The sequence below is a fragment of the Aethalodelphis obliquidens genome, unplaced genomic scaffold (genome assembly GCF_003676395.1).
Source record: "Aethalodelphis obliquidens isolate GAN/ISIS:26980383/991018 unplaced genomic scaffold, ASM367639v1 scaffold15, whole genome shotgun sequence".
NCBI lineage: Eukaryota > Metazoa > Chordata > Mammalia > Artiodactyla > Delphinidae > Aethalodelphis > Aethalodelphis obliquidens.
In genome coordinates, this window is record NW_020837959.1 from 9598388 (window position 1) to 9621808 (window position 23421).

General features: G+C 38.7%; 1 protein-coding gene across 1 annotated transcript in view; it reads left to right on the plus strand.

Moving 5' to 3' along the window:
- NALCN (sodium leak channel, non-selective) overlaps positions 1-23421 on the plus strand; it is a 282164-nt gene that overhangs the window by 113940 nt on the left and 144803 nt on the right. Inside the window, exons 11-12 of the mRNA XM_027115885.1 lie at positions 7893-8060; positions 14238-14429. Coding sequence (XP_026971686.1) covers positions 7893-8060; positions 14238-14429 — 360 coding nt within the window. The remainder of the gene's footprint in view (positions 1-7892; positions 8061-14237; positions 14430-23421) is intronic.

Sequence of the window (23421 nt, forward strand, 5' to 3'; positions counted from 1 at the left end):
CTATATGGGAAAAGAATCGAAAAAAGAGTGGATATATGTCTATGTATAGCAGATTCACTTTGTCATACAGCAGAAACTAACACAACAATGTAAATCAACTCTACTCCAATAAAAATCAAAAAAAAAAAAAAAAGGATTTGAAGATAACCTCTAGATTGGACACATTCTTAGATGATGCTTCTGGGGAACCCTTCCAGGTAACTGGGTTCTGCAGACAGCCTGCTAGCCTCCTTTTTATACGGCCAACAGCATGACGGTTGCAAGTTCCACCCTGTCCAGCAACTGTCAAGGTTGAGTTCCTTGAGGCAGGCTGGAGTCACCCATTGAAAAGAGGTTACTAAAAAAACCTCACTGCTTCTACCCTGATTCTTCCCAACTGTTGTCTTCTGCTGAATTGAAATCCTATGCTAAACCCTCTAACGTACACTAAAATAACTGACAACTTAATTTTCCTAAATCCTTTTTGTAATTCCTGACATAGTTCTCCCCCACTCCAGAATAACCCATAATTACAAGTAAGTTAGACATATTTTTGTGCATAATATTTTTCCATGAAATTTCAGCACTTTGGGATTGATACTGGTTTTCAGAGAATGGGAACATTAGCTTGTTAACAATTAACAAACTATGTTAGAAAAAAAGGTATTTGCTCCCAGGAGAATTGGAATCAGGCATGCTAGTAGGAAAATCAGTGGGAATATGGGTATTTATACATAATCACATAATAGTTTGCTAAATCACTTTTAGTGCCTTTTAGTGTCTTTGAAAAGCATATAAGTTTTCCCACCAGGCAAATAATAATGCAGATGGATCCAGCTGCCTATTTTATTATAAATTATGATCATTTAAACAGGTCATTCCATCTGTCTTTTGATAGCAAATGCAAAGTTAGTAAAGTGATTAATTGTATTTATATGTAATTAGACAATCTATTTGGATATATTTCAGGCATTTATTGGTAGTTCCCTGCTTTAAAAAAAAAAAAAAAGCCTACTTTGATATGGATTACATTCCTTCCTTTGAAGTGAAAGTCTAAAAATACAGGTGAGGGAGAAGTGGAGATGTGGGCAGTGGCCAATGCTCCCTCTGCTGATACAGCAGCCAGGCCGGGCTGCAGGGGAACCTTCAGGACGGATGCATCTGAGTTTCAGCTTTTCCTGAACTCTGCCAGGATGCCTGGGGGAGGGGACAGGTGCTGGACTTCCTCATCGTGCTGCGGGCCCTGGAGTGAGAAGTCAGGGTTAGAGAGGAATTGCCTCTTGTTATGACTTGCAGGGATCTGGGTCCTCTGGTCGCCTCAGGCTGACCCTGCAAAGGAGTTGCATCTGCCCACTGGTTCCTTGTGGTCCCAGGAGGTCTAACAGAATCCTGTTGATCTCAGTGATCCAGGAAGGGAATCTCCCCAGAAGCTGAATTTCTCCCAGGAGGGAAGTTAGGAATGGATTCCACCAGCCTGGGAAGAATCCTGACACGAAGCGGCTTCCTCCTGCTACCCAGCAAAGCGGCTGCGGGGTTTCAGGTCTTTCACCACAAAAAACATGATGCCTCATACCATCCCTTGTTTACCACCGCTCAAGAGAGCATTTTTAAAAAAAATTTTTATTGGGGTATAGTTGATTTACAATGTTGTGTTAGTTTCTGCTGTACAGCAAAGTGAATCAGTTATGCATATACATATATCCACTCTTTTTTAGATTCTTTTCCCACATAGGCCATTACAGAGTATTGAGTAGAGTTCCCTGTGCTAACTAATAGTTCCCTATTAGTTACCTATTTTATATATAGTACTGTGTATGTGTCAGTCCCATGTTCCAGTTTATCCCTCTACCCCCCTTACCCCCCGGTAACCATAAGTTTATTTTCTACATCTGTAACTCTGTTTCTGTTTTATAGATTAGTTCGTTTGTAGCCTTTTTTTAGATTCCACGTATAAGTGGTATTGTATATTTGTCTTTCTCTGTCTGACTCAAGAGACCGTTAAAGACAGACAAACAAACAAAAAGCATATAGCCATGAGCAAGCAAAGAAAAATATTCTTACACAAAGGGATTCAGAAACTGAGGACGGAACTGGGAAATCCAAGATGAACATCTAGTGCAGGAGTTTCCCAGTAGAGTAGAACTGACGGGAGAGAGAGTAGGGTTTTTTCCCCGTGTCTCAAAGATAGATAATTAGGGCAAAAAACAAACCTTCTGAACTTTGACTAACATTTTCAAAAAGTGAGCTGAAAAGGGCATGGTCGTTGATGAGAGCTAATTATTAATATAGGAGAGCAAGTGGAAAAAATTAAAAAACGGTGGAAAACATGAGGGAAAAAGCAAGAGACTCGCCACTTGGATGTGAATAATAGGAGCCCCTGAAGGACAAAGGGAACAGAAAGAAGAGTAATAATAAATGAGAGAAGAAAATTTTCCTAAACTGAGGTAAAGCATAAATCTGTAGATTGAAAGCGCTCACCAAGTCTCAGGATAAATGAAAAAAAGGTACATTCCTAGGCATATCCTGGTGACCCTCCTTGGTTGCAAGCATAAAGAAAAAACTTTTTTAAACCTCCGAATGGGCTTAAATAACCTGCAAAATCAAGATAAATATATTGTGCTTTGGATGACTCATCCTCAATATTGGAAAGTAAAGGCAGTGAACCAACATATATATTGACCACTGAGAGAAAAGAACTGCAACTCAAGACTGTATGCAGCCAAAATATTCATGTCAGTGTTAAAAATGCACTTTTGATAGAAAAGGATTGAGCCAGTATACAACCCTGGATGTTTATTTGAGGAAACTACCCCAAAGTATCCTAAGCCTAAGACAAATTCTTCACAGTCCAGAGGACTAGATAGATAAGATGAAAAGGAAATAAAAGTAGTGGGTATTGAATCTAAATGGAAGATGGTAATTAAAATGTCAAGTAAGGGTCCTTGAAAAAAAAAGAAATAATTACAGTTCAAAAAGCTAGAATTGGGACTTCCCTGGCGGTCCAATGGTTAAGACTCTGCGATTCCGCTGCAGGGGGCACGGGTTCAATCCCTGGGCATTGAACTAAGATCCTGTATGCTGTGCGGCACGGCCAAAAAAATAAAATAAAATAAAAAAATTGATGGTTGATCTCAGAAAAAGCAGAATTTAGGAAGAGGGGTGATATCACTGGGAGTGTGGGTGAGAGAAGGATACTATGAAGTTTGTAGGTTGGCAAGGGTGTGAGGGAAGAGTGAGCAAGTACATTTGTGCGGGAGAGGAGTTTACAATTATTCAATTTGGATGCAATAATAAAAAAGTATAGGTTGATGTAGGACAGTTGGGAATTAAACTGGGAGATTAGAAAAGCAGAGTCCAAATAAACAAGGGGGAGAAAAGACATTAACAACAATTTGACCAAGCCAGAAAGACAAGAAAAGGTTAAAAGATGAATATCAATGACATATACAATAAACTAGAAACATAAGACCAGGTATAACTTTGGCACGCTATATGTGAGAGGGTTGAATTTTCCTATCAAAAATCATAGAAAATATGCCTTGAAAGGAGAAGTGGCTGATTAAAGGTTGGGGCAGAGAAGGTCCAAGATTTTTAAAAAATCATAGAAAATATGATTATGTTTAAACACAAAATCAAATAGTATCTTGATTCTAGGAGACGCATACAAAGTGGCCCCAGAAAGGGGCTGAAAATCATCTATGAAAAAACTAAAAGTGACATCTAAAATATTAAAACATTTTAAATGCTTAGCAGACCATGCAAAAAAAATTAAGGAATATTCTCAAGGCCAAAAATTGTGTTGATGCGAATGAAGAACAGCTAGTGGGCTCTAAGGCCAGTGGCTGCCCTGAGGGTATTTGCATATGCTTGTCTCCTAGAACTTGCCATTTTAGGAGCTGTATCCTGGACAGACGGAGGGGCTGTTCAAGGTGAAGCGTCAAAACAGAGACACCCCCATGTAACATCAGGACACATGAGGTCTGTACCTCAATGAGAGAAGGAAAATGGCCATCCCTCAGAAGGAAACAGTGGGGAAAACTTAAGTCTTGACCTTGACTCCAAAAGAGTAGGGAAAGAGTACGCTTTGTGAAAATGTGTCAGCACAAGTCTGCCTACGTGGGATTGGAGTTCAAAATCACATTAGTTTCAGGTCTGAGAAATGTCAGCCAAGAAGTTGATTTAAAGGGGCAGCAAATTTGTAAGATATCTCATGCCCTCTGCTGAACCAGTTCTTTCTGAAAAAAAAAAAAAAAAGTACTCTAAACACAGGTCTTGAAAATCTAGAGGAAATTAATGATTTCCTGGCAAAGTACAAACTACCAAGTTGATGGACGAGGTAAGAAAGCTGATCAGAAGAACATTGGAAAGCTTTGATCTACCGTTATAAAAAAGATTGGGCCCATGTGGTTTTTCTGCTGGATTTTTATCTACTTTCAAAGATGAGATAACTCTTATTTTATTTAAGAAATTACAGATTGTACAAAAGATGGGAAACTCCGTAATAAGTTTGATAAGGCTACCATAGGCTTAACCCAAACCTTATAATTATAGTATAAGTAACATTACAGACCAATTGTATTTATGACAGTAGCTGCAAAAATTATAAACAAAATATTATCCAATAAAATCAGCATAAGCATCTAGGGTTTATTCTAGGAATATACAAATCAAGGACTCCTGTGATATATTTCATTGCCTCAATGAATTAAAGGCTAAAGCCCTCTAAGTAAAATAAAAGAGAAAGAAAGTACTTAAACATGGTAGAAATTATTACCCTAAGCTCAGTGCAACCATTATATATGAATACTGAGAAACTTTCATTGAAAATAAGGGGCATATTATGGACTCCTGTTATTACCACCACATTACTTAGTATATATTACTATTTGGCTATACCATTATAGCTAATGAATTAATACAATTAACTCCAAAATAAATCTTGAAAAACATCGTATCTTCATTGGCACATGAAATATATATATGTTTTTAAAGCCCAAGAGATTTTTAAAATTTTAGAATTAATAGAAGAATTTAGTAAGGCAAGTTGAGAAAAATCAATATAAATAAATCAGTAGCTTTTCTTTCCACTGGAAATAACTAGGTAGAAATGGTTAAAAAAAATTAAAAAGGTAAAAAAAATTCATTTTCATTAGTGACTGGAATATTAAATGAATAGAAATAAATTTCAAAATCAAACAATAATATATCTTTATGGGGAAAATTTTATTAAAGAATATGGGCCAAATAAATAGAAAAACATAGTGTGTTTCTAGATATGAAGACTATCTATTAATCCTTCTAAGGCATGTACAAGGTAAAGAAAAAAGTTATAAAGATGGACACATGTGACCATATAAAAATTAAAGTGCTTATAGAACTAATTCCACTAGAGTTAAAAATCTAACTATTGACTAGGGAAAAAATATTTCAGTTTATATAGCAGACAAAGATGAATGTCCTTAATATCAACAACTCCAAAAACTGATAAGAAAGAAACAACACCACCATAGAAAATTGGCAAGGTTATGAACAGAAACTTGTTTTAAAAAAATAATCTAAGTCATCAATACATATCTGGACAGCTAAGCAAAAGTTTTATTAAGTTTGATTACATCAGGTGATGGTACAGATTTAGGAAAAGAAACACTTTCCTACCTTGCTGAAAGGCAAATGACAACGTAACATTTTGAAAGTAATCTCTTAATGCTTTCTAAAATTTAAAGTGGGCAAACATGTCCTTTGCCCCAGAGGTGCCAGGTTGGAGATTCTACTTACTGATAGGGAAGCCCAATAAAAACTGATATTGCATAAGGATGGTCAGTACAGTCTGTTTTTGAAGTAGCAAAACGCTTAACCATTTTTCCTGATGATTCCTTATCCAAGAAGTACCGCCCTTTAATGAATCAGTAGAGAAAATGTTGAATTAAATAAACATTGAATACCATGCAAAATTATGCAGCTGATAAAAAGAATAAGTAGAACTTATATCTCTTAACCTGAAGGCACGTCCATGATTGTTAGTGAGAAGCTGAAGAATGACATAAAATGTAAGCCCATTGTGTGATTATGTATGTTTGGATGAGGAGGGAATATAAAACATGGTTACCATGAATCACCTGGGAAAGGTGGGCAGGAATTTTATTAATACTTTGTGTATTTAGGATTAATTCACAGTTAAAATGTATTACTCTGTTACACTTTTTTTATTGAAGTATAGTTAATTTACAGTAGTCTCAGGTATACAACAAAGTGATTCAGTCAAATACATATATATACACATATATATGTGTGTGTGTGTATATATATATATGTATTCTTTTTCAGATTCTTTTCCATTATAGGCTATTACAAGATTTTGAGTCGAGTTCCCTGTGCTATAGAGTAGGTCTTTGTTGTTTAACTATTTTATGTATAGTGGTGTATATATGTTACTCCCAAACTCTTAATTTATCTGTCCCACTCTCACTATCCCCTTTGGTAACCATAAGTTTCTTTTCTGTGTGTCTGTTACATTTTTTAAAAGGGACATGTCAATTTAAATTATGAGGCAAGGTGGGTCTAGAGAAGTAATGTTAAGTTCCTCCTCACACCTAAATTAACCATCTGCAATCCCTTTAATGTTCCAGTCCTAAAAATGTTATTAAAACTCCACTTTCCTCACATTTTCCAAATGTGTGTGGAAGAAAATCCCTTCCATGTTGGCCTAGAAAAAGAGAAGCAAGCTATCCTTTATTCCTGTCTTCCAACAAATCATTTGGTATCTTCTGACAGGGATGTGTTATGACTAGTTGCGCTCTTTAATTAGAAGTTAATCTTATGTCACTGACATGTACACACTACTCTTTAATTAGAAGTTAATCTTATGTCACTGACATGTACACACTACTGTATATAAAATAGATTACTAATAAGGACCTACTGTATAGCACAGGGAACTCTACTCAAAAGAATAGGGAAAAGAATCTAAAAAAGAGTGGATGTATGTATAACTGATTCACTTTGCTGTATACCTGAAACTAACACAACATTGTAAATCAACTATCCAATAAAATTTTTTTAAAGTTAATATTATATTGCCATTTTAATTCCAGTTGTAAACTTCTTTATAAATTGAGTGCTTTTATCCATAGGACAAGCAAACGAAAAATAATATGCTATGTTTGTATATGTACTTTATAATATTGTTATTTGCAATAGCAAATTCCTAGAATTAATGTGATAGATTAAGAGATGGAACGAATTTATTAACACAGTAATGTCGATTGTTAATTTATAAAATTAATAATGTAGACATATTAATTTATGTGTGCATATGCACACACACATAAACTCCTTGTTATATTGCGCTGGCCAAAAAGTTCGTTTGGGTTTTTCCCTAAGATGTGATGGAAAAACACGAACGAACTTTTTGGCCAACCCAATAAAATCCAAAATTCTCTGCTGTTTATGTGGCCCAAGATATAAATGATATATAAATTTTTAAATTGTAGTTTAATTACACTTAGTAATATGTAAGTGTAATTATACTATATCATGTGCATTGTAGAAACTTTTTTTAGAAAATAAAAATTATAGAAAAATGCAGCCTTTCTGTATATAGTACTGTAATTCTATAAATGGCTATGACTTTTAATTAATATCAAATGATGAATAGTGAGGAAATAATACCACTCACAAACATTTAATATTTTAACGTATTTTTCTCTGATTGCTTAAGATATATTTGGTCTGTGAGGTTCTAGTTGGTGTGTTTCAAAACCGTATTTTTAACAATATTGTTCTAGATTTTTATATGATATGGCTCCTCATTTTATATGATAGTGGCTAAAATTCATGCACTAACAACCATATGAAATATTTTGAAATAAATTATAGTTTTACATTACAATTTCACTGTCCCTTTGTTCCTCTAGGTGGCTTTTACGGTACTTTTTGATTTGGAAGCACTTCTGAAGATATGGTGTTTGGGATTTACTGGATATATTAGCTCATCTCTCCACAAATTCGAGCTGCTGCTCGTAATTGGAACCACTCTTCATGTATATCCAGATCTTTATCATTCTCAATTCACATACTTTCAGGTAATACAAATAATGCCTATTTATCTTTAGAATTATTTTCTTTCCAGGGAAAATACCAACAACTGTAGTAAATACAAACTTCAAATAGGCCCTGTGACATTTTAAATACCAAAAATAGTGCATTCATTTCATTGTTTTAAAAACTCTGAAAATTCAGAGTAATAAATGGAGATGTTTTACGTACAGTTCATAGATCAGCACAGTGTGTAGAGGTACGTATTTTATATGTACATGGATATTATGCATCTGTGCATACATGTAAAATTTTAAACTACATCAGATGTTGACACACACTTTAAAGAGCAGGAAATATGAATTTAATTCCAAGTGTAGTTCTCCCTTCTCAATAAGTCTAAATATGTTTGCTCAACACTAACTTACAGTTGAAATAATAAGAAATAAAACTTACCTTTACAGATTGTAATTAGTCATACTTCATTATTTATGAATTCCTATTAGTTTCTTTGTGATGATTAAATAACAATACCTATAATTTTTTACTTTTTTTATAATAACTGGATATCTATTTTTTCAAATGTGATATATTCAATCACATTACTTTATAATTATTCAGTAAACAAAAGTAATTATTACTTACGCTCTTTGTAATTGTTGAATAATAGCAATATGCTGAGCGTTCTTTTTAACTCCTTGGTCAAAATATAATATATGTATATGGGATAGCTTAATTTTTAAAATCTCAAGTATAGTCATTTTTCTGACTCAGAATTGGTCATTTGTATAATTTATCATGTAAATATCAGAAGTTGCATTGTTTTCTTCATAGATATTTTAAAATAGTTGGAGAATAAAATGGCAGTACAATTTTCAAAGAAACAATTCAGAGAAACAAGATTCTAACTCCTTAGATGAAAGAAAATACATTCCAACTTCACTGAACTTACTTATTGATGATACCAAAGCCATCATTTTCAGAGAAGTATTAACTTCAGGTGCCCGATCGTGACCTGAAACTCAGCACTCCTGATACCTGGGAGAAAGGACGTGAAAATACAATTCGCAAAAATGAAAAACATACCCCACAAACACACATGAAAAGCTGAGCCTCTCGTAGTCACAGCCAAGCACCCAGTGAACTCACAGAGGGTATCATGGTTCAAGCTTTCAGTACTGTCAACATCTTTGAACAGAAATCCCTTGCCACTGGTTGGGTTATATCCTCAGCCTTGGTTATCATAGGTGAGATGCCTGGGGCAAGAGACATACACATGTTTGAAACTCTTGATACAAAATATGCTTTCCAAACATTTGTGTCATTATATGCTCTTGGGCACTGCTGTCTAGATTCACAAAATCAACATGAGCATTTAGGACCTACATTAGAGAATCATTGTACATAATTACAGAAAATATGCCTCATAGTCAAAACTACAACATATCTTTTTTCCAAACCTATTAAATTAAGAAAGACATCAAAGCCTATTACAGCAAGGGTGCCATATAAAATATATTCAGGGCTTTAAAATTCTTATCATTTCTCATAGATAATTTTTCAGTGAAAAGTTACAAATAGGTCAGAATTTTGCACACAAAGATATTCATTCTAGAATTGTTTATGAGAGAAAAAAATGGGAACTGTTTAAGTGGTAAGCATATGAGGAATAGCTTAGTAACTCATATGCAAATTTGGCCTTAAAAATAATTATGATGAATTTGTAGTAACTTAGAGATATGATTGTTCTATTTAAATGCAAAACAGTATAAAATTATATAACATGTATAGCTACATATCCATGCTATATATAACATATATAGCTCTATATATGTATGTAAAATACCTATAAATGAAAAAATGACCGGAAAGAAATAAACCAAATCATTACAGATGATTAAAAGTCACCACCTCTGGGTTGTTTTTCTTTTCGGCTGCGTGACTTATGGGGTTTTTAGTTCCCCAACTAGGGATCGAACTGGGACCCTCAGCAGTGAGAGCACGTAGTCCTAACCACTAGGTTTTTTCTTCTACTCTGTTTTTCACAAAATATCTAAAATCAGTGTGCATGGCTCCAATCGTTTTATATATAGACATATAGCTATAGATACAGTCACAATACAGGGTCAGTGAAGTTTGCAGTTTTAATGTCTGTAAAACTTGTAATAGTTTATGTTAATAGTAGAGTGATTTTCATTTGTATCTCTCTATACATGGCCAAGTTTATATTTGTCTAATGAGATAAACACTGTCTCAGTTATTTTGTGCCTAGAAGCTAAATCTCTCAAGAAACTTAGATGTCACAAGGATTTTTGCAAATTCACATCTGGAGAACCCACTGTACTGAACAGATTGGCTCTTTATGGGCTGACTTTGATCTCCCCTGTTGGTCCTCATGCTTGCTTCTCATCTCACTTGACCTTTCTTCATCGTGCTGGCAGCAGTTCTTCCCGTAGTGAATGTCACAATTTTTATATCTAAATGAAGTCAACAATTTAGTACAAAATGTCTCCCTTTATATCAGTTATCTCTGAGAGAGGGGTGTTATCCATCTCTTTATTCAGATGAGAGTTCCTGAGCACCTACTATGTGCCAGGCACTGTTCCAGATCCTGAGGGCAGAGAAGTGAACAAGGCAGAGAAGATGCCCACCTCGGGAAGCTTGCATTCTAGAGGGCAAACAGTTTATACACAAGTACACACAAGTACACAAGTACGAGTGCACGAAAGGAATGCGAGTACAGGAAATGCCATCCAGGAGAGACAAGCTGAGTGAAAAGGATAGAAGTTGTGGGGTGAGGGTGCTATTTTAGATAAGTTTGTTCAGGGAAGCCCTCTTTGAAGAGGGGACATTTGGGCAGAGAAGGAGCGAACCTTGAGAAGGTCTGGGTGGATGCATTCCAGGTAGAGAGAACTACATGGCACCTGTCCTAAGGAGAATACATGCTTGATGGAGTGAACATAGGGCATATTACAGGGAGTAATAAAGTCTTCGCAAAATGCTCTGGTTCTGACATAGCAGGGTGATGACACCGGCTGGTATTTATTGTGCACCTACTGTGTGCCAGGCACTCTGCCGAGTGCATCGCTTCATTTGTTTCTCGTTAGAGAATAAACTGTTTTGATGGAGTGTAAACTGCGATCCCTAGAGACTGAATAACTTGCCCAAGACCACATAACTAGCAAATGGTGGAAACTCATTCCCAAGAAGTTTAATCTTATATTCATATTCTTAACCACTCAATTGCTACAGTATCTCACTATTAATCAGCAGAGTGACCTTTAACAACAGACTTAGAAATGTGACCAGGAAAATGTGCTTTGGAAGCAACTACAAAATGTCCTACAGTGCTTATCTTTGAATGTATGGTTTACTTTATTTCGTATCTGTAGGAACACAGAATCAAAAGGCTTTATTGGGTAGACAGAGTGAAAAGCACACTTATCCCCAAATAAATGAAAAGGCATAATTAGAGTTACCGATAAGGATTTTGCCTTTCCACAGATGCAGGCCTGCCCCTTTGAAAATGCTTATCAAATCACCAATGTGGGAATTGTGTTAAGTTATGTTTCTTCCAGCTAATGAAATATTAATTTATCAGAATTGCACAGATGTGCATAGACTGTTTTTATTAGAATTTGGGACAGGATTCAAGATTAATCTTTTAAATATGATTTTAGTGCAAGTGGAGAAAACACAAGGTACTGAAATTTGAGCAATAAACCAGTTGAATTGTTCCTGTAAACTTTCCTGGACTCAGCTGTTTAACTATTAGATACTGAATCATTTATGTCTAAGAATAAATAAAAGTGTAAAATCTTTTCATATTATTATTCTGGATGTTACTATTTTAATAGTTCTTATGATAAAGCTGTTTGCTTGTATTTGGGAAGATGACCCAAGTGTAATATGTTCTGATTTGGAAATGTATGTTAAGAATTATAGCGGGAAAAACTAGTAGCTTAACCATGCCTGTGGTATAATGTTTAATTTGAACAATATAATTTCTCACATAAATTTTCTTCTTAAAGTATTAAGTATTTTAAATGAGCATGAAGGAAATCTACATTTTCTCAACTTCTTTAAACATTTGTCCATTAGTTTATTAGACGTGCAGCTACAACCCACACTATTGATATTTGTGTTCTGCAGACAATGAGAATACGGTTCACCATTAGTAGTTCCTGTTAATTCACAGTCTGGGGGTAGCGGGTAAATGTGGCTTCAGGGATGGCCAAATTCAGAGACTAACATGGTATTATTGGGACCCCGTCCATTTCTCCACTCACCTTTCTTCTGTGTTGGTATCATTTCTAAGCTCTCTTTGTCCATGTGGTGGCTAAGATGGCTCCCAGAAGCTCAGGGCTTATGTGGCTCTTACAGTAATTCCAGCTGGGGCTAAAAAATAGGACACCTCTCATAGGTCCCACAGAAGTTCTGATGACTGAGGTCATTGTGAATACCCTGGCCAGGCCTGGATCATGGGGGTCAGGAAGTCCCTTCTGGACCTCATAGACTAAGAGGATTAGGAAGCTAGGTTGCTGGAAAAATCCAAACGCATGTTATTTTGTGTAAAAATTTAAATCTAGGGGGTTTGTCTGTTTGTTTTGTTTTTTGCGGTACGTGGACCTCTCACTGTTGTGGCCTCTCCCATTGCGGAGCACAGGCTCCGGACGCGCAGGCTCAGCGGCCATGGCTCACGGGCCCAGCCGCTCCGCGGCATGTGGGATCTTCCCAGACCGGGGCACGAACCCGTGTCCCCTGCATCGGCAGGTGGACCCTCAACCACTGCGCCACCAGGGAAGCCCTAAATCTAGGTGTTTAAAGCATTTCCTGTTCCTTACTGTATTCTTTCTTCTCCTGAGAAGCCTTTACAGACACCTTAAGCTCTTATTGATAGCAAACCATCTTGGACTACCATTCTACTTATCATCTTTCATTTATACCAAGACCACAATTTTCCTATTTTAATATCTCTAAACTGGGATGTGTCTTATAATCAGTGGTGTGTTATACTTTAATTGGCGGCATTTTTCAGTTTCTCAGTGGTACATAAAAAAATCGATGGCATCTTAGACTTGTTGAAAAATGCTACTTTTCCATATTTTATACTTCAACTTTTAATGATATTCTACTTTATATTTTTAATCTTATAGATATGCCCTTAAGAGCTGTGCCTTTGTATTATACTCCTTTTGTAACAGTAATAGCCATTGAATCTTATTTGTCCAACACAGTGTTTGGCACATAATAATATTTGTTAAGTGAATGAGAAAATTAATTAGTTATGGGTGGTAGTTTTTGCATATATATATATGCAAAACATTTAAACATGTGTGTGTTTAGATAACCAGCTGAGCACGTATAACAAAGTTCTAAAAAATACAGGGCTTGCGTAAGATAGAAGTGTGTTTCTCTCCAGTTGGTGGGAGTCCAGGGCAAGTAGGTGGCTCTGCTCCCCAGGGCCATCCAGAAAGCAGGCCTGTTGGGTTAGACTGAATCTATCATCTTCTATACGAGGCTTCTATTTTTGTTCCAAAGGGACAATTACAGTTGTTTTAATTTCCCAGCCAGAGGAAGGTATGAAAAGAGTGTCCAGGGCAAATTATTTAATTTAAAGTGCAAAAATCACTTCTTTTCACATTCCATAGGTCTGAACCTAGTCCACCGGCCACAACTAGATACAAGTGGGGCTGGAAAATGCAGTCTGTAGCCTTGCTAGGCTGAAATTCAGCAAGTTCTATTAGTTAAAGGAAGGATAGAATAGATCTTAGCGTAGCAGTCTCAGCCATGAGTAAAGACTCCTTGATAGATGGATTTTTAAAATTTCCTTTTGAATGTACAGTAATCCCTAGGAAAGTTTGTTTTATGAGACAGTGAATATGCCTAATATTGAACTAATGTTTTCTTTGATATTTGAACATTAGAACAAATGTCAATTTTATTTCAACAATATGTGTTAATTAATGCCACTTTGAATTATCACATCATACATTAAAACACTGAGTTGTCACCATTTTCCTTCCTTCATTCCTTTGGGATTTATTGAGTTCTTGCTATATGACAGTCACTGAGCTACTGATATCTTAGTTATTAAATTGTTTAATTTAATTGCTAAATGTGATTTTATAGAGTGCTATGAAAAATGAGATTTTAGTATGAACTTATTTAAGATTCAGTATAAATAAACGATCAAGTGTGTGTGTTTTTCTCTCCCACAATAGGTTCTCCGGGTAGTTCGGCTTATTAAAATTTCACCTGCATTAGAAGACTTCGTGTACAAGATATTTGGTCCTGGAAAAAAGCTGGGAAGTTTGGTTGTATTTACTGCCAGCCTCTTGATTGTTATGTCGGCAATTAGTCTGCAGATGTTCTGCTTCGTCGAAGAGCTGGATAGATTTACGACGTTTCCAAGGGTAAGAACAAAAGATGCAGTCGGTTTAATTCAGTTATTCTGAATCAATATCAAAGTAATTTCACTTTAACAGTGGTTTTAAAATATTGTCTTTTTCTGTAACTTGGAGTAGTTCAGTTTTAATATTCAGAGTGGTCTTTTCTGCAGAATACAGGTGTTTGAGAACATTTTCAGCATGGTCAGATTATGTGTCAATTCTAAAATTCTGGAAATAATCTTAATAGAATGAGATGCAGAAACCAGTAAAGATGGAAGATAGGGTTCTTAGTACCTATAAATGAAAATATAGCAGAACTTTAAAATTATTAATTTAAAAATGTTTAAAGTTTGCTTTTATGTGTTTGTGAGAGTTAACATTTTAAATCTGTTTTACAGTTCATATATATTTTTATGTCAGGCATGATCTAGAAGGAAATTTTGATTTTCAATATATGAATTTCATAAACTCTTCAGATTTGAAGTGTCTTTAAAAGATCATCTAGTTCATAACTCTGTATTCTTGTTAGAATTCACTTAGGCTAAAAAGAAAGTTAAAAACCAGTCAATCCATAAAGAACTTGTGTAGAAGATACAGCGCCTAATCAGAAGGATCCTGAAATTTAACTCCATGTGGATTTAGAAATATGAAAAAATATAATGACCAAGGCAAAGAATATATATAGATATTTTTATAGCCTTGGGGTAATAACAACATATATTTTTTAAAAAAATAAGCTTTGAGGGCAAACGTGTCTGTAACGTAACAGATAGACTAACATAGCCTGGGTTATTTTTTTAAATTTTAACAGATAGACTAAAATACTCTGGGTTATTACTTGTTTTAATCTTGTACTAAATGTGTTACTCATTGCCAAGCATTTGTTGAGTGCCTATCAAGAGCCAGGCCGTGTTGGCCATCCTGAGACATAAACAATTAAGTTCCTAGTCTTCAGGTATTCTCAGTGGAGGGTGGGTAACCAGTAAGTAGACATAAAACATGACAGGCTTTGATAAAGGCAAACACAAGGTGCTCTGGGAACCCCGAGGTGAGGTCCATAACCAGGAATGGAAGAATCCAGGAAGACTCCCTGGAACAGGAAGTTAGTGAGGAACAGCTGGATGGAGCCAGAGGAGGTGCACAGAGAACAGTGTTCTGGGTCATGGGGACAGCATGTGCTGAAGGTTGAACTGAGCTGTGTCTTGTTCCAGCACTTAAATAAGAAAGGGCAGTCGCTGACAGGAGGAGGATATAAAGCCAAGGAACTTTTAAGTTGGTGAAAGCGTGATCACGATTAAATGCCAGTGAGAGAGCGCAAGGAGAGGGCAGTAAAGATGTGTGAGCTAAAGAGGATGCTGGCAGAAGGCTTCTGAAGGCAGCCTGCAGGGCACTGGGGCAGGGCAGGTGTCGAGGTGGTCTCGTAGGACAGCAAGCCGAGGCGAAAGTCACAGCAAGCCTTGGTTCACTTTCAGCCGCAGTGCAGGCAGCAGGCAGGAACCGGCACCGCTGCCCAGGCCCCGTTCTGCCCACTGGACAGCACTGGGTGAGGGGCAGGTGCGCCAGCCCTGGCACGGTGACGAGGGAGGGATCTTTGCCCAGGAGCTCTGGGCAAAGCTCCTGCCCTTTTATGAACCGGGGAGGGTGTAGGGGTATGACTAGAGGAAGGGCTAGAAGTGAAAATGTACTGAGTCAGGATGGAGAAAAGTGCCTCAGCTGAGGCCCCCGCGTGGGGGAGACCTCCGAGCAGAGGCACGCGGGCTGGGAATGCCGCTGTGCACAGGAGCGGGGCAGCCTGGGGGCCGAGTCCTTGCCTGAAACTCCCTGCAGGCACTGCAGTGCACAGCTGTGCCCCAAGACCCTGTGGGGAGGGCAGCTTCCCTCCCCTCCCCATGAGCCTGCCGGGCAAAGCCTGGTCCCTGGCCGTGGTCGGGTCACTTAGGATTGGCCTGGAGCCAGACTCCTCTACAGTGGGACCAGCTCTTCCTCCAGGGATAGAGAGATGTAAGCAAAGATGACAGTGTTGTCGTCAAGGCCACCTTCTCTTAGGCTGCCCCTTCACTGCCCCCTCGCTGGGTAAATACAAAGAGCAGACTGCCATCCCCATCATGATCACCGTCCGCCCCTCAGGCCAGTTTAATTCAGCTCTCCCTAAGGGTCAGCTATTGTTCTAGGCCCGGGGTGGGGAATGGGTACTAAACGGTAACAAGCCTTTATTTATTACACAGACCTATCTTAATTTCATACCTTATCTTCATTTTTTGCCCTTTCCTCTCATTTCACCCCACCAACTTTATATCCTTTACCCAAAACCTCTTTGAACCAGATGATTTTTGGAGTGCAGAATATTCTAGATATTGTAAAGGTGATATCACCCTCCACAGCTGTCTGAATCAGCACCCTGTAACAAACACATTAATATTTCTCTAGCGAAACATCAACCTTCAGACAAAGAAGGGTAAATAAATACAATAAATAAGACCTAGTCAGATCAGACTTTTGCCACTAAATGAGCTACCAACAAAACCAAACAAAACACCTTTGGGTATTTTCAAAATGTTCTGAATATTGAAGCTGTGAATAAGGGCTGTGGGCCTGCATATGAAAGCATCGTGGATAAGAGTCTATACTTACTGCTCCATCACTTTTTAGTTATGTGACACCAAATGAATTATTCTTTAAGCTTTTATTTTTTCACATCTAAAATACAGGCAAAAATGGTATTTCCCTCATAGAATTGTGTGTGTTGAATGATATACAAAAACAACCCAACTCTGGGTTTAGAAAGCATTAAAAAAGTGATATCCCTGCTTCCCTGGTGGCGCAGTGGTTAGGGGTCTGCCTGCCGATGCAGGGGACACGGGTTCGTGTCCCGGTCCGGGAGGATCCCATATGCTGCGGAGTGGCTGGGCCCGTGAGCCATGGCCACTGAGCCTGCGCGTCCGGAGCCTGTGCTCCGCAGGAGAGGCCACGGCAGTGAGAGGCCTGCGTACCGCAAAAAAAAAAAAAAGAAAAAAGAAAAAAAAAGTGATATCCCATATAATATATTTGAAATTGGCATAATACAGAGGCTACTCTGTATTAAAGACAAGGCTGCTTTAGATCCAGTCCTGCCTTAGCCCCTTGGGATTTGCTCTAATTTCCCAGCCATAATTGTAATCAAGTAGCATTGTATTTTCAGATCTCCAATTACTCAGTTGTGCTTTTCCGCCTGATTACTGTGACCATCTTAATGAAAGCAGCCAGCAACTATGGGGCCTCTAATCAGTTATACAGCAGCTGACAGCGTTGACACGGGAAGTGACTACATTTCTCCTTACATATGAATGCAATTAAGAGTTAAATTCCTGAAACATAATCAAATCTTGCAAGAAATGTTAAAAATATTACAATTACAAAAAGCCATCATTATCATTCCCAGCCAAATAAAGCATCATCTGTTGGTGGCACTTGCCTGATATGAAATGATCAGGAAAGATGATTATAAACACAGGGCAGACGATGCTAGATTTTTGCGGGCCTTGTCCCCTTCCATCCTCATGGGACAGCTCCCTCATTACTCAGTGGCTGGGTGTTGAGGTAGGTTGGTTAATTATATTATTAGCCAAAGCACAGTGCATTAGGAGAACAGATTTTCTGTAAGAAAAATCACGTGATCCATCCCAGTGCAAAATCGGAACTTTTAAAAATCAGCAATTGTTTGTATTATCTTTACTTGGATCCACTCCATCTTGGAGGCTAGCAACCCCCATCACACACAGGACCATGGGATGCAGGAAGCAACTGCAGGAAGGTGTGAGAGGCTCAAGAGAGGACCGGTCATGAAGAGAGGAGCGTTCTTGGTGAAGGGGACCCAGCATCTGTGCCCGGGAGATCATTACTCTGGCTGTTTCTGGAACCTGACCTTGACCCAGCCATCGGGGGGGGGGGGGGTATAGTCTCTCTAGCGAAATAGGACTAGATGTAAAACCCAACACTGGTTTGATTGGACCTGATTGTATCCTGGGCTCCAGCAACCTGCTGTGAGACCCCTCTAAGAGGAGCTGACATGGACCTGGGAAGCTGGTTTCCCTTCCACATCCCAAGAAGAGAAAACCCTGAAGGGGCAGAGCGACATAGGAGACAACAGCAACCCGGGCACACTAAGTAACCGCCTAGCGCATTGACCCTCTGATGCAGCTCCACCTACGCTGGAAGACCCCAGGTGCTTCTGGAGATACTCAAAGGTGAAAGGATACTAAAGGGATTAGGATTATTCCACCGGTTCCCCAGTGGGTCTCCGTGCCTCATTCGACCACACTGCAGCCTGTGCTCCATTTGCAGTAAAACTGATCCTTCTTCGATGTAAATTGCCTCATGACACTCTCCTATTTAAAATGCTTCAAGATTCTCCTTTCCCTCAAGATAACAAACATTTTAATAGGGTTTTCAGTATCTTTTCCGCTCTGGCCCCATCTACCTCTTTGGGCTCATATTTCAGGATTTCCCCCAACACACCTTTCAAAGGCAGAGATGGTGTCTACCTTTTTTTTTAATTTTATTTTTTTAGCCATGCAGCATGTGGGATCTTAGTTCCCAGACCAGGGATCGAATCTGTACCCCCTGCAGTGGAAGCTCAGAGTCTTAACCACTGGACCACCAGGGAAGTCCTAACGGCATCTATCTTGCTCATTTAAATCCTCCATGTTTAGCACAATCCTTGCCACAGGGTAGCTGGTGAATAGGTGTTTGGATGAAGAATGAATAATAGTCCTGGACCAAAACAAACCTCTCCGATCCTTCCACACTGTATCAGGCTCAACAGGACAGATGCCTTCTTCTGCTGTTGTCTACAGCTCCGAGACCCCTGTCAGCCTCCATTACTGCCCTTACCCTCATCCCATCAGCAATGTCTGCATAATTCTGTCTGAATGCTTTGGCTGCAAGTAGCAGAAAATTGACTCCAACTAACTTAAACAATTAGTAAATTTATCTCACAAAATTCAAGGGATTAGGTAGACTTGGGGAAGCCAGGACTCTGGGTCCTTCACTGAAATTCTCTCAGTTGTTGTCATGGGTTAACTTATGTGCCCCCAAAAGATGTGTTGAAATACTAACCCTCAGTACTCCCAAAATGTGACCTTATCTGGAAATAGAGATAACCAAGTTAAAATGAGGTCACTAGGGTGAACCCTAATCCAATATGACTGATATTCTATAAAAAGGGGAGATTTTAACACCGAGACAGACATACACAGAAGACAATGTGACACACATGGGGAAGACGGCCATGTGATTGTCATGACATCTACAAGCCAAGGACCTCCAAGGATTGTCAGCAAGCACCCAAGGCAGAAGAGGCAAGGAGAATCCTTCAGAGGGAGCGTGGTCCTGCCGACACCTTGATTTCTGATGGCTCGCCTCCAGAACTGTGAGATAATACATTCCCACTGTTTGAAGCCACCCAGTTTTGGGTACCAGCAGCCCTAGCAAAGCAAAGCAGTTTCATTGTCCATGTGTTGTCTTCATGTGTTAACACAATGGATGCAACATTTTCAGGCTTCGTGATAAAATCTAGAAGAAGGAGGGTCACCTCCGCCCAGATCTCCTTAGAATCAAGGACACCTTTCCCAGTGCCTTCCGCCCCCACTCTGCCCCACAGCAAACCAGCTCTCTTCTCTCATCCGGCAGGATTGGGTCACTTGGTCACTACTAAGTGAATCGCTGGCAAGATGGCTAGAGTCAAGGTGATTGGCTTGGATTCATCATAGGGGAAGAAATGGATACTGGGGAGACAGCCACAGAAGCCACTACAATGGTCAGACCCAAAACCTGGACGAGATTTCTCTCACTCATTTCTGCCTTTGAAGCTCCCATATGCCCTGTGCAAACAGGCTGTGTAGATAGACACAGAGTAGGAGGAGGGCTGGTGTTTAATTTCTCTCCCGGAAGCATCTGGGCCCCAGCTCCTTTCCAAGATGCCCACATAGGACCTGCCAAGCAGCCAGCATAGGGCCTGGCACATACTGGGTTCCTGCTTCCCATCTTTATGGTTACTTCTGTCACACACCATCGACACGTGTGCAAGGTCTCATCTTCTTTACTAGACTGCAAGTAGCTTGAAGTTGGCAGCACTGTGCTCTTTTCTCCTGACACCTCTCAGAGCACTTATTAGCACTGTGTCATGGGATCTGCAGCATCAGGACGCAGAGACAGAGAGGAAACAGCCAGAGGAGCTTCAGCAAAAACCCCGTGAGATGGAGGAAAGGAGCCTGAATGTTTTCAGTGGGAAAAAAAAGAATGACATATTGACACAATTTAATAAAACAACTTTGTCATCTCAAGCCAATAACTTTCTCTTCTAATTTGAACAAAACAGACACACTGCTAAGTAGAAATAACAAGATCAAGTCCTGCTGGGAGGCAGTATCCCGCCGTTCCTGTTTTGTTGGGACTAGTAGGTTGTATTATAAGGAGAACAATTAGATTAGCTTTTCATGAAGGAAAAGCCCATACAGGTCATGAGACAGGTTGCTATAGGCAAGAGCCACATCTCTCTGTAACAAAGACAGAAAGTTTGCGTTTTCTCCTGGTTGCCCGACAAAAGCTCATGTGCGCAATTTCACCACTGTTTTTGTTCTGTTTATCCCCCTACTTGGTATATGAAGAAACTTTCTTCTATGTTGCTAAAACACTTGCAATAAACATCCCCTGTAGATCTTTAAATAGCTCAGTATCTTTATTCCTTTTAATTTCCTACTAAAATAACAATAAGCAGGCCTCAGTTGTTTTGCATTCCTACAAATGGGGATAGTTTTTATTCATAAAGAATACACTACCCTCCATAATACAGGGTACTTGAATTTTAATACTGTTTATTTGATATGTTTTCTTAATTTGCATTCTCTAAATACTAATTACTTGCTCTATTGAATTTTCAGTTATAAAACCATGTCCAAAGCAGTTAAACAATTTAAGCAGTAAATACTATAAAACACTTAATTACTAATTAATTTCCCTGTTTCCTCTCACCACCAGAATGACTAATGATGCTTTTAGTTGCATTGAAAGAATTACTGAGAAATTTGAAGAAACAACTTGCCCCTTAATCTTTTTCAGCGTTTGCCATTTGCTACATTTTTAATCAATTCAGGGTTTACCTTATCTTCAAAAGGATAATTAGTTCAATTTATATTGCCGAAATCTGTATTAATTTTTGTTTTTTATTGTTTGGTCTTCCATGTATTTTTAATTTTTCATGATATATTTCAGGCATGCAAAGGTACATAAAGAATAATAAAATGTATTCTTCTGTGGCCACATGCAGTTCAAAAAGCAGATTAGCAATGGATCTGAAGTCCTTGAGCACATGCCCCTTATCCCTCTCCTCCCTTTCCCATAGAGAACCACTTTTCTGAATTGGATGTTTGTCCTTAGTACATCCCTTTATGCCTTGAGTGCATATATAGGCATCAGCTGAGAATCACATATCTTTTTGCGTAATTTAAACCCGCCTTATGTGGTCTCATACTGCACTGTTTCTTCTGCTAATTGCTTTTTTTGCTCAGCACTGTTTGTGAGATTTACCAATATGAGTACTTGTAGCTATATTTTATTTATTTCCCTTGGGGTATAATGTACAACTATACATTGCACCATATTATATATATATATAGAGAGAGAGAGAACACTATTCAGAGAAACATTGCACAATTTATTTTCCCATTCTCCCGTGTGGTAGGTGAATTCTAAAATGGGTTTCCAGGACATCTGACCCTCTACATAATCTTTTCCCTTTGGGTTTGGGCAGGACTTGTGAATATGATGGGATTTCACTCCTGGGAATAGGTTGCTAATGATGGAACTGGAGTGAAGCAAAAAGGAGGTTATCTTGGGTGGGCCTGACCTAATCAGAGGAACTGGGCCCTTTCTGAAGAGAGAGATTCAAAACAAGAGAGGGTCTCCAGTTGGCCTTGGACAAGTAAGCTGCCATGTTGTGAAGGGCCATGTGGCTAGGACCTGAGGGTGGCTTCTGGGGGCTGTGAGCAAGAAACCAGCACCCTCAGGCCTACAACCACAGGAAGAGAATTCTGATAACAACCCAAATGAGGGTGGAAGACCCCAAGTTCTAGATGAGACCGCAGCCCAACCTACACCCTGATTTCAGCATCTGAGACCCTGAGCAGGGAACCCAATTACACCCCACCCACACCTCTGACCTACAGAAACTGTGAGATGATCAGTGAGTGTTGTTTTAAGCCATTAAATTTGTGGCTTGTTACACAGAAATAGAAAGCTAATGCATGCAGGTTTGAGAGGTGTGTTTCTAATATTTTGTGACTCGAAGCAGTGCTGCTCTGAACATTGCATGTTAACTTGCACACATCTGAATTCTGCACATGTGAAAATACTGTTTGCGTGTGCAGCTAAGACTGGAATTGCTGGGTCTTAGAATAAAGATATCTTCAACTTTAATAGATAGTGATAAACTTACATTCCAAAGTACTTTTACCAATTTATCTGGCATCTGTAATATATGAGAATGTTTTCAGCTTCAACTCAGCAATATTTGGTCTTGTCAGGCTTTGTTCGGCTTTTAAACATTTAGTTCTTTGTTTAACCTGAATTGATTTTTGTGGCTGCTGTAATAAGATAGGGAACAACCTTATTTCTGTTTGTCTAACCTATTGTCACAGTACCATTTATTGACTGGTCTATCCATTCCCCACAGTTCTGTGGTGCCAGCTGTGTCATCGTACGATTCCACATGTGTGCCCGAGTCAAGTCACACATGCTCCCTTTTCATCTCCTTTTGCCATTGAATTTTTTTCTGGTCAGCCTCCAGTGAAGGCCAGTAAATACCCAGCTTAGCAATCTCCACCTTTCAGAGGTCCATGACTTTGCCCCTTGTGTGATGTGACATTAAAAACCAAAGTCTAGCAGAGCTCATAAATCCCCTAGGGAAGGTGCCTTTTCTTGACTCAAGCTGCCCGTTAGTTTTTGGTCCTGGAGTTTCCATTATATTCCTGGATCTTAACTA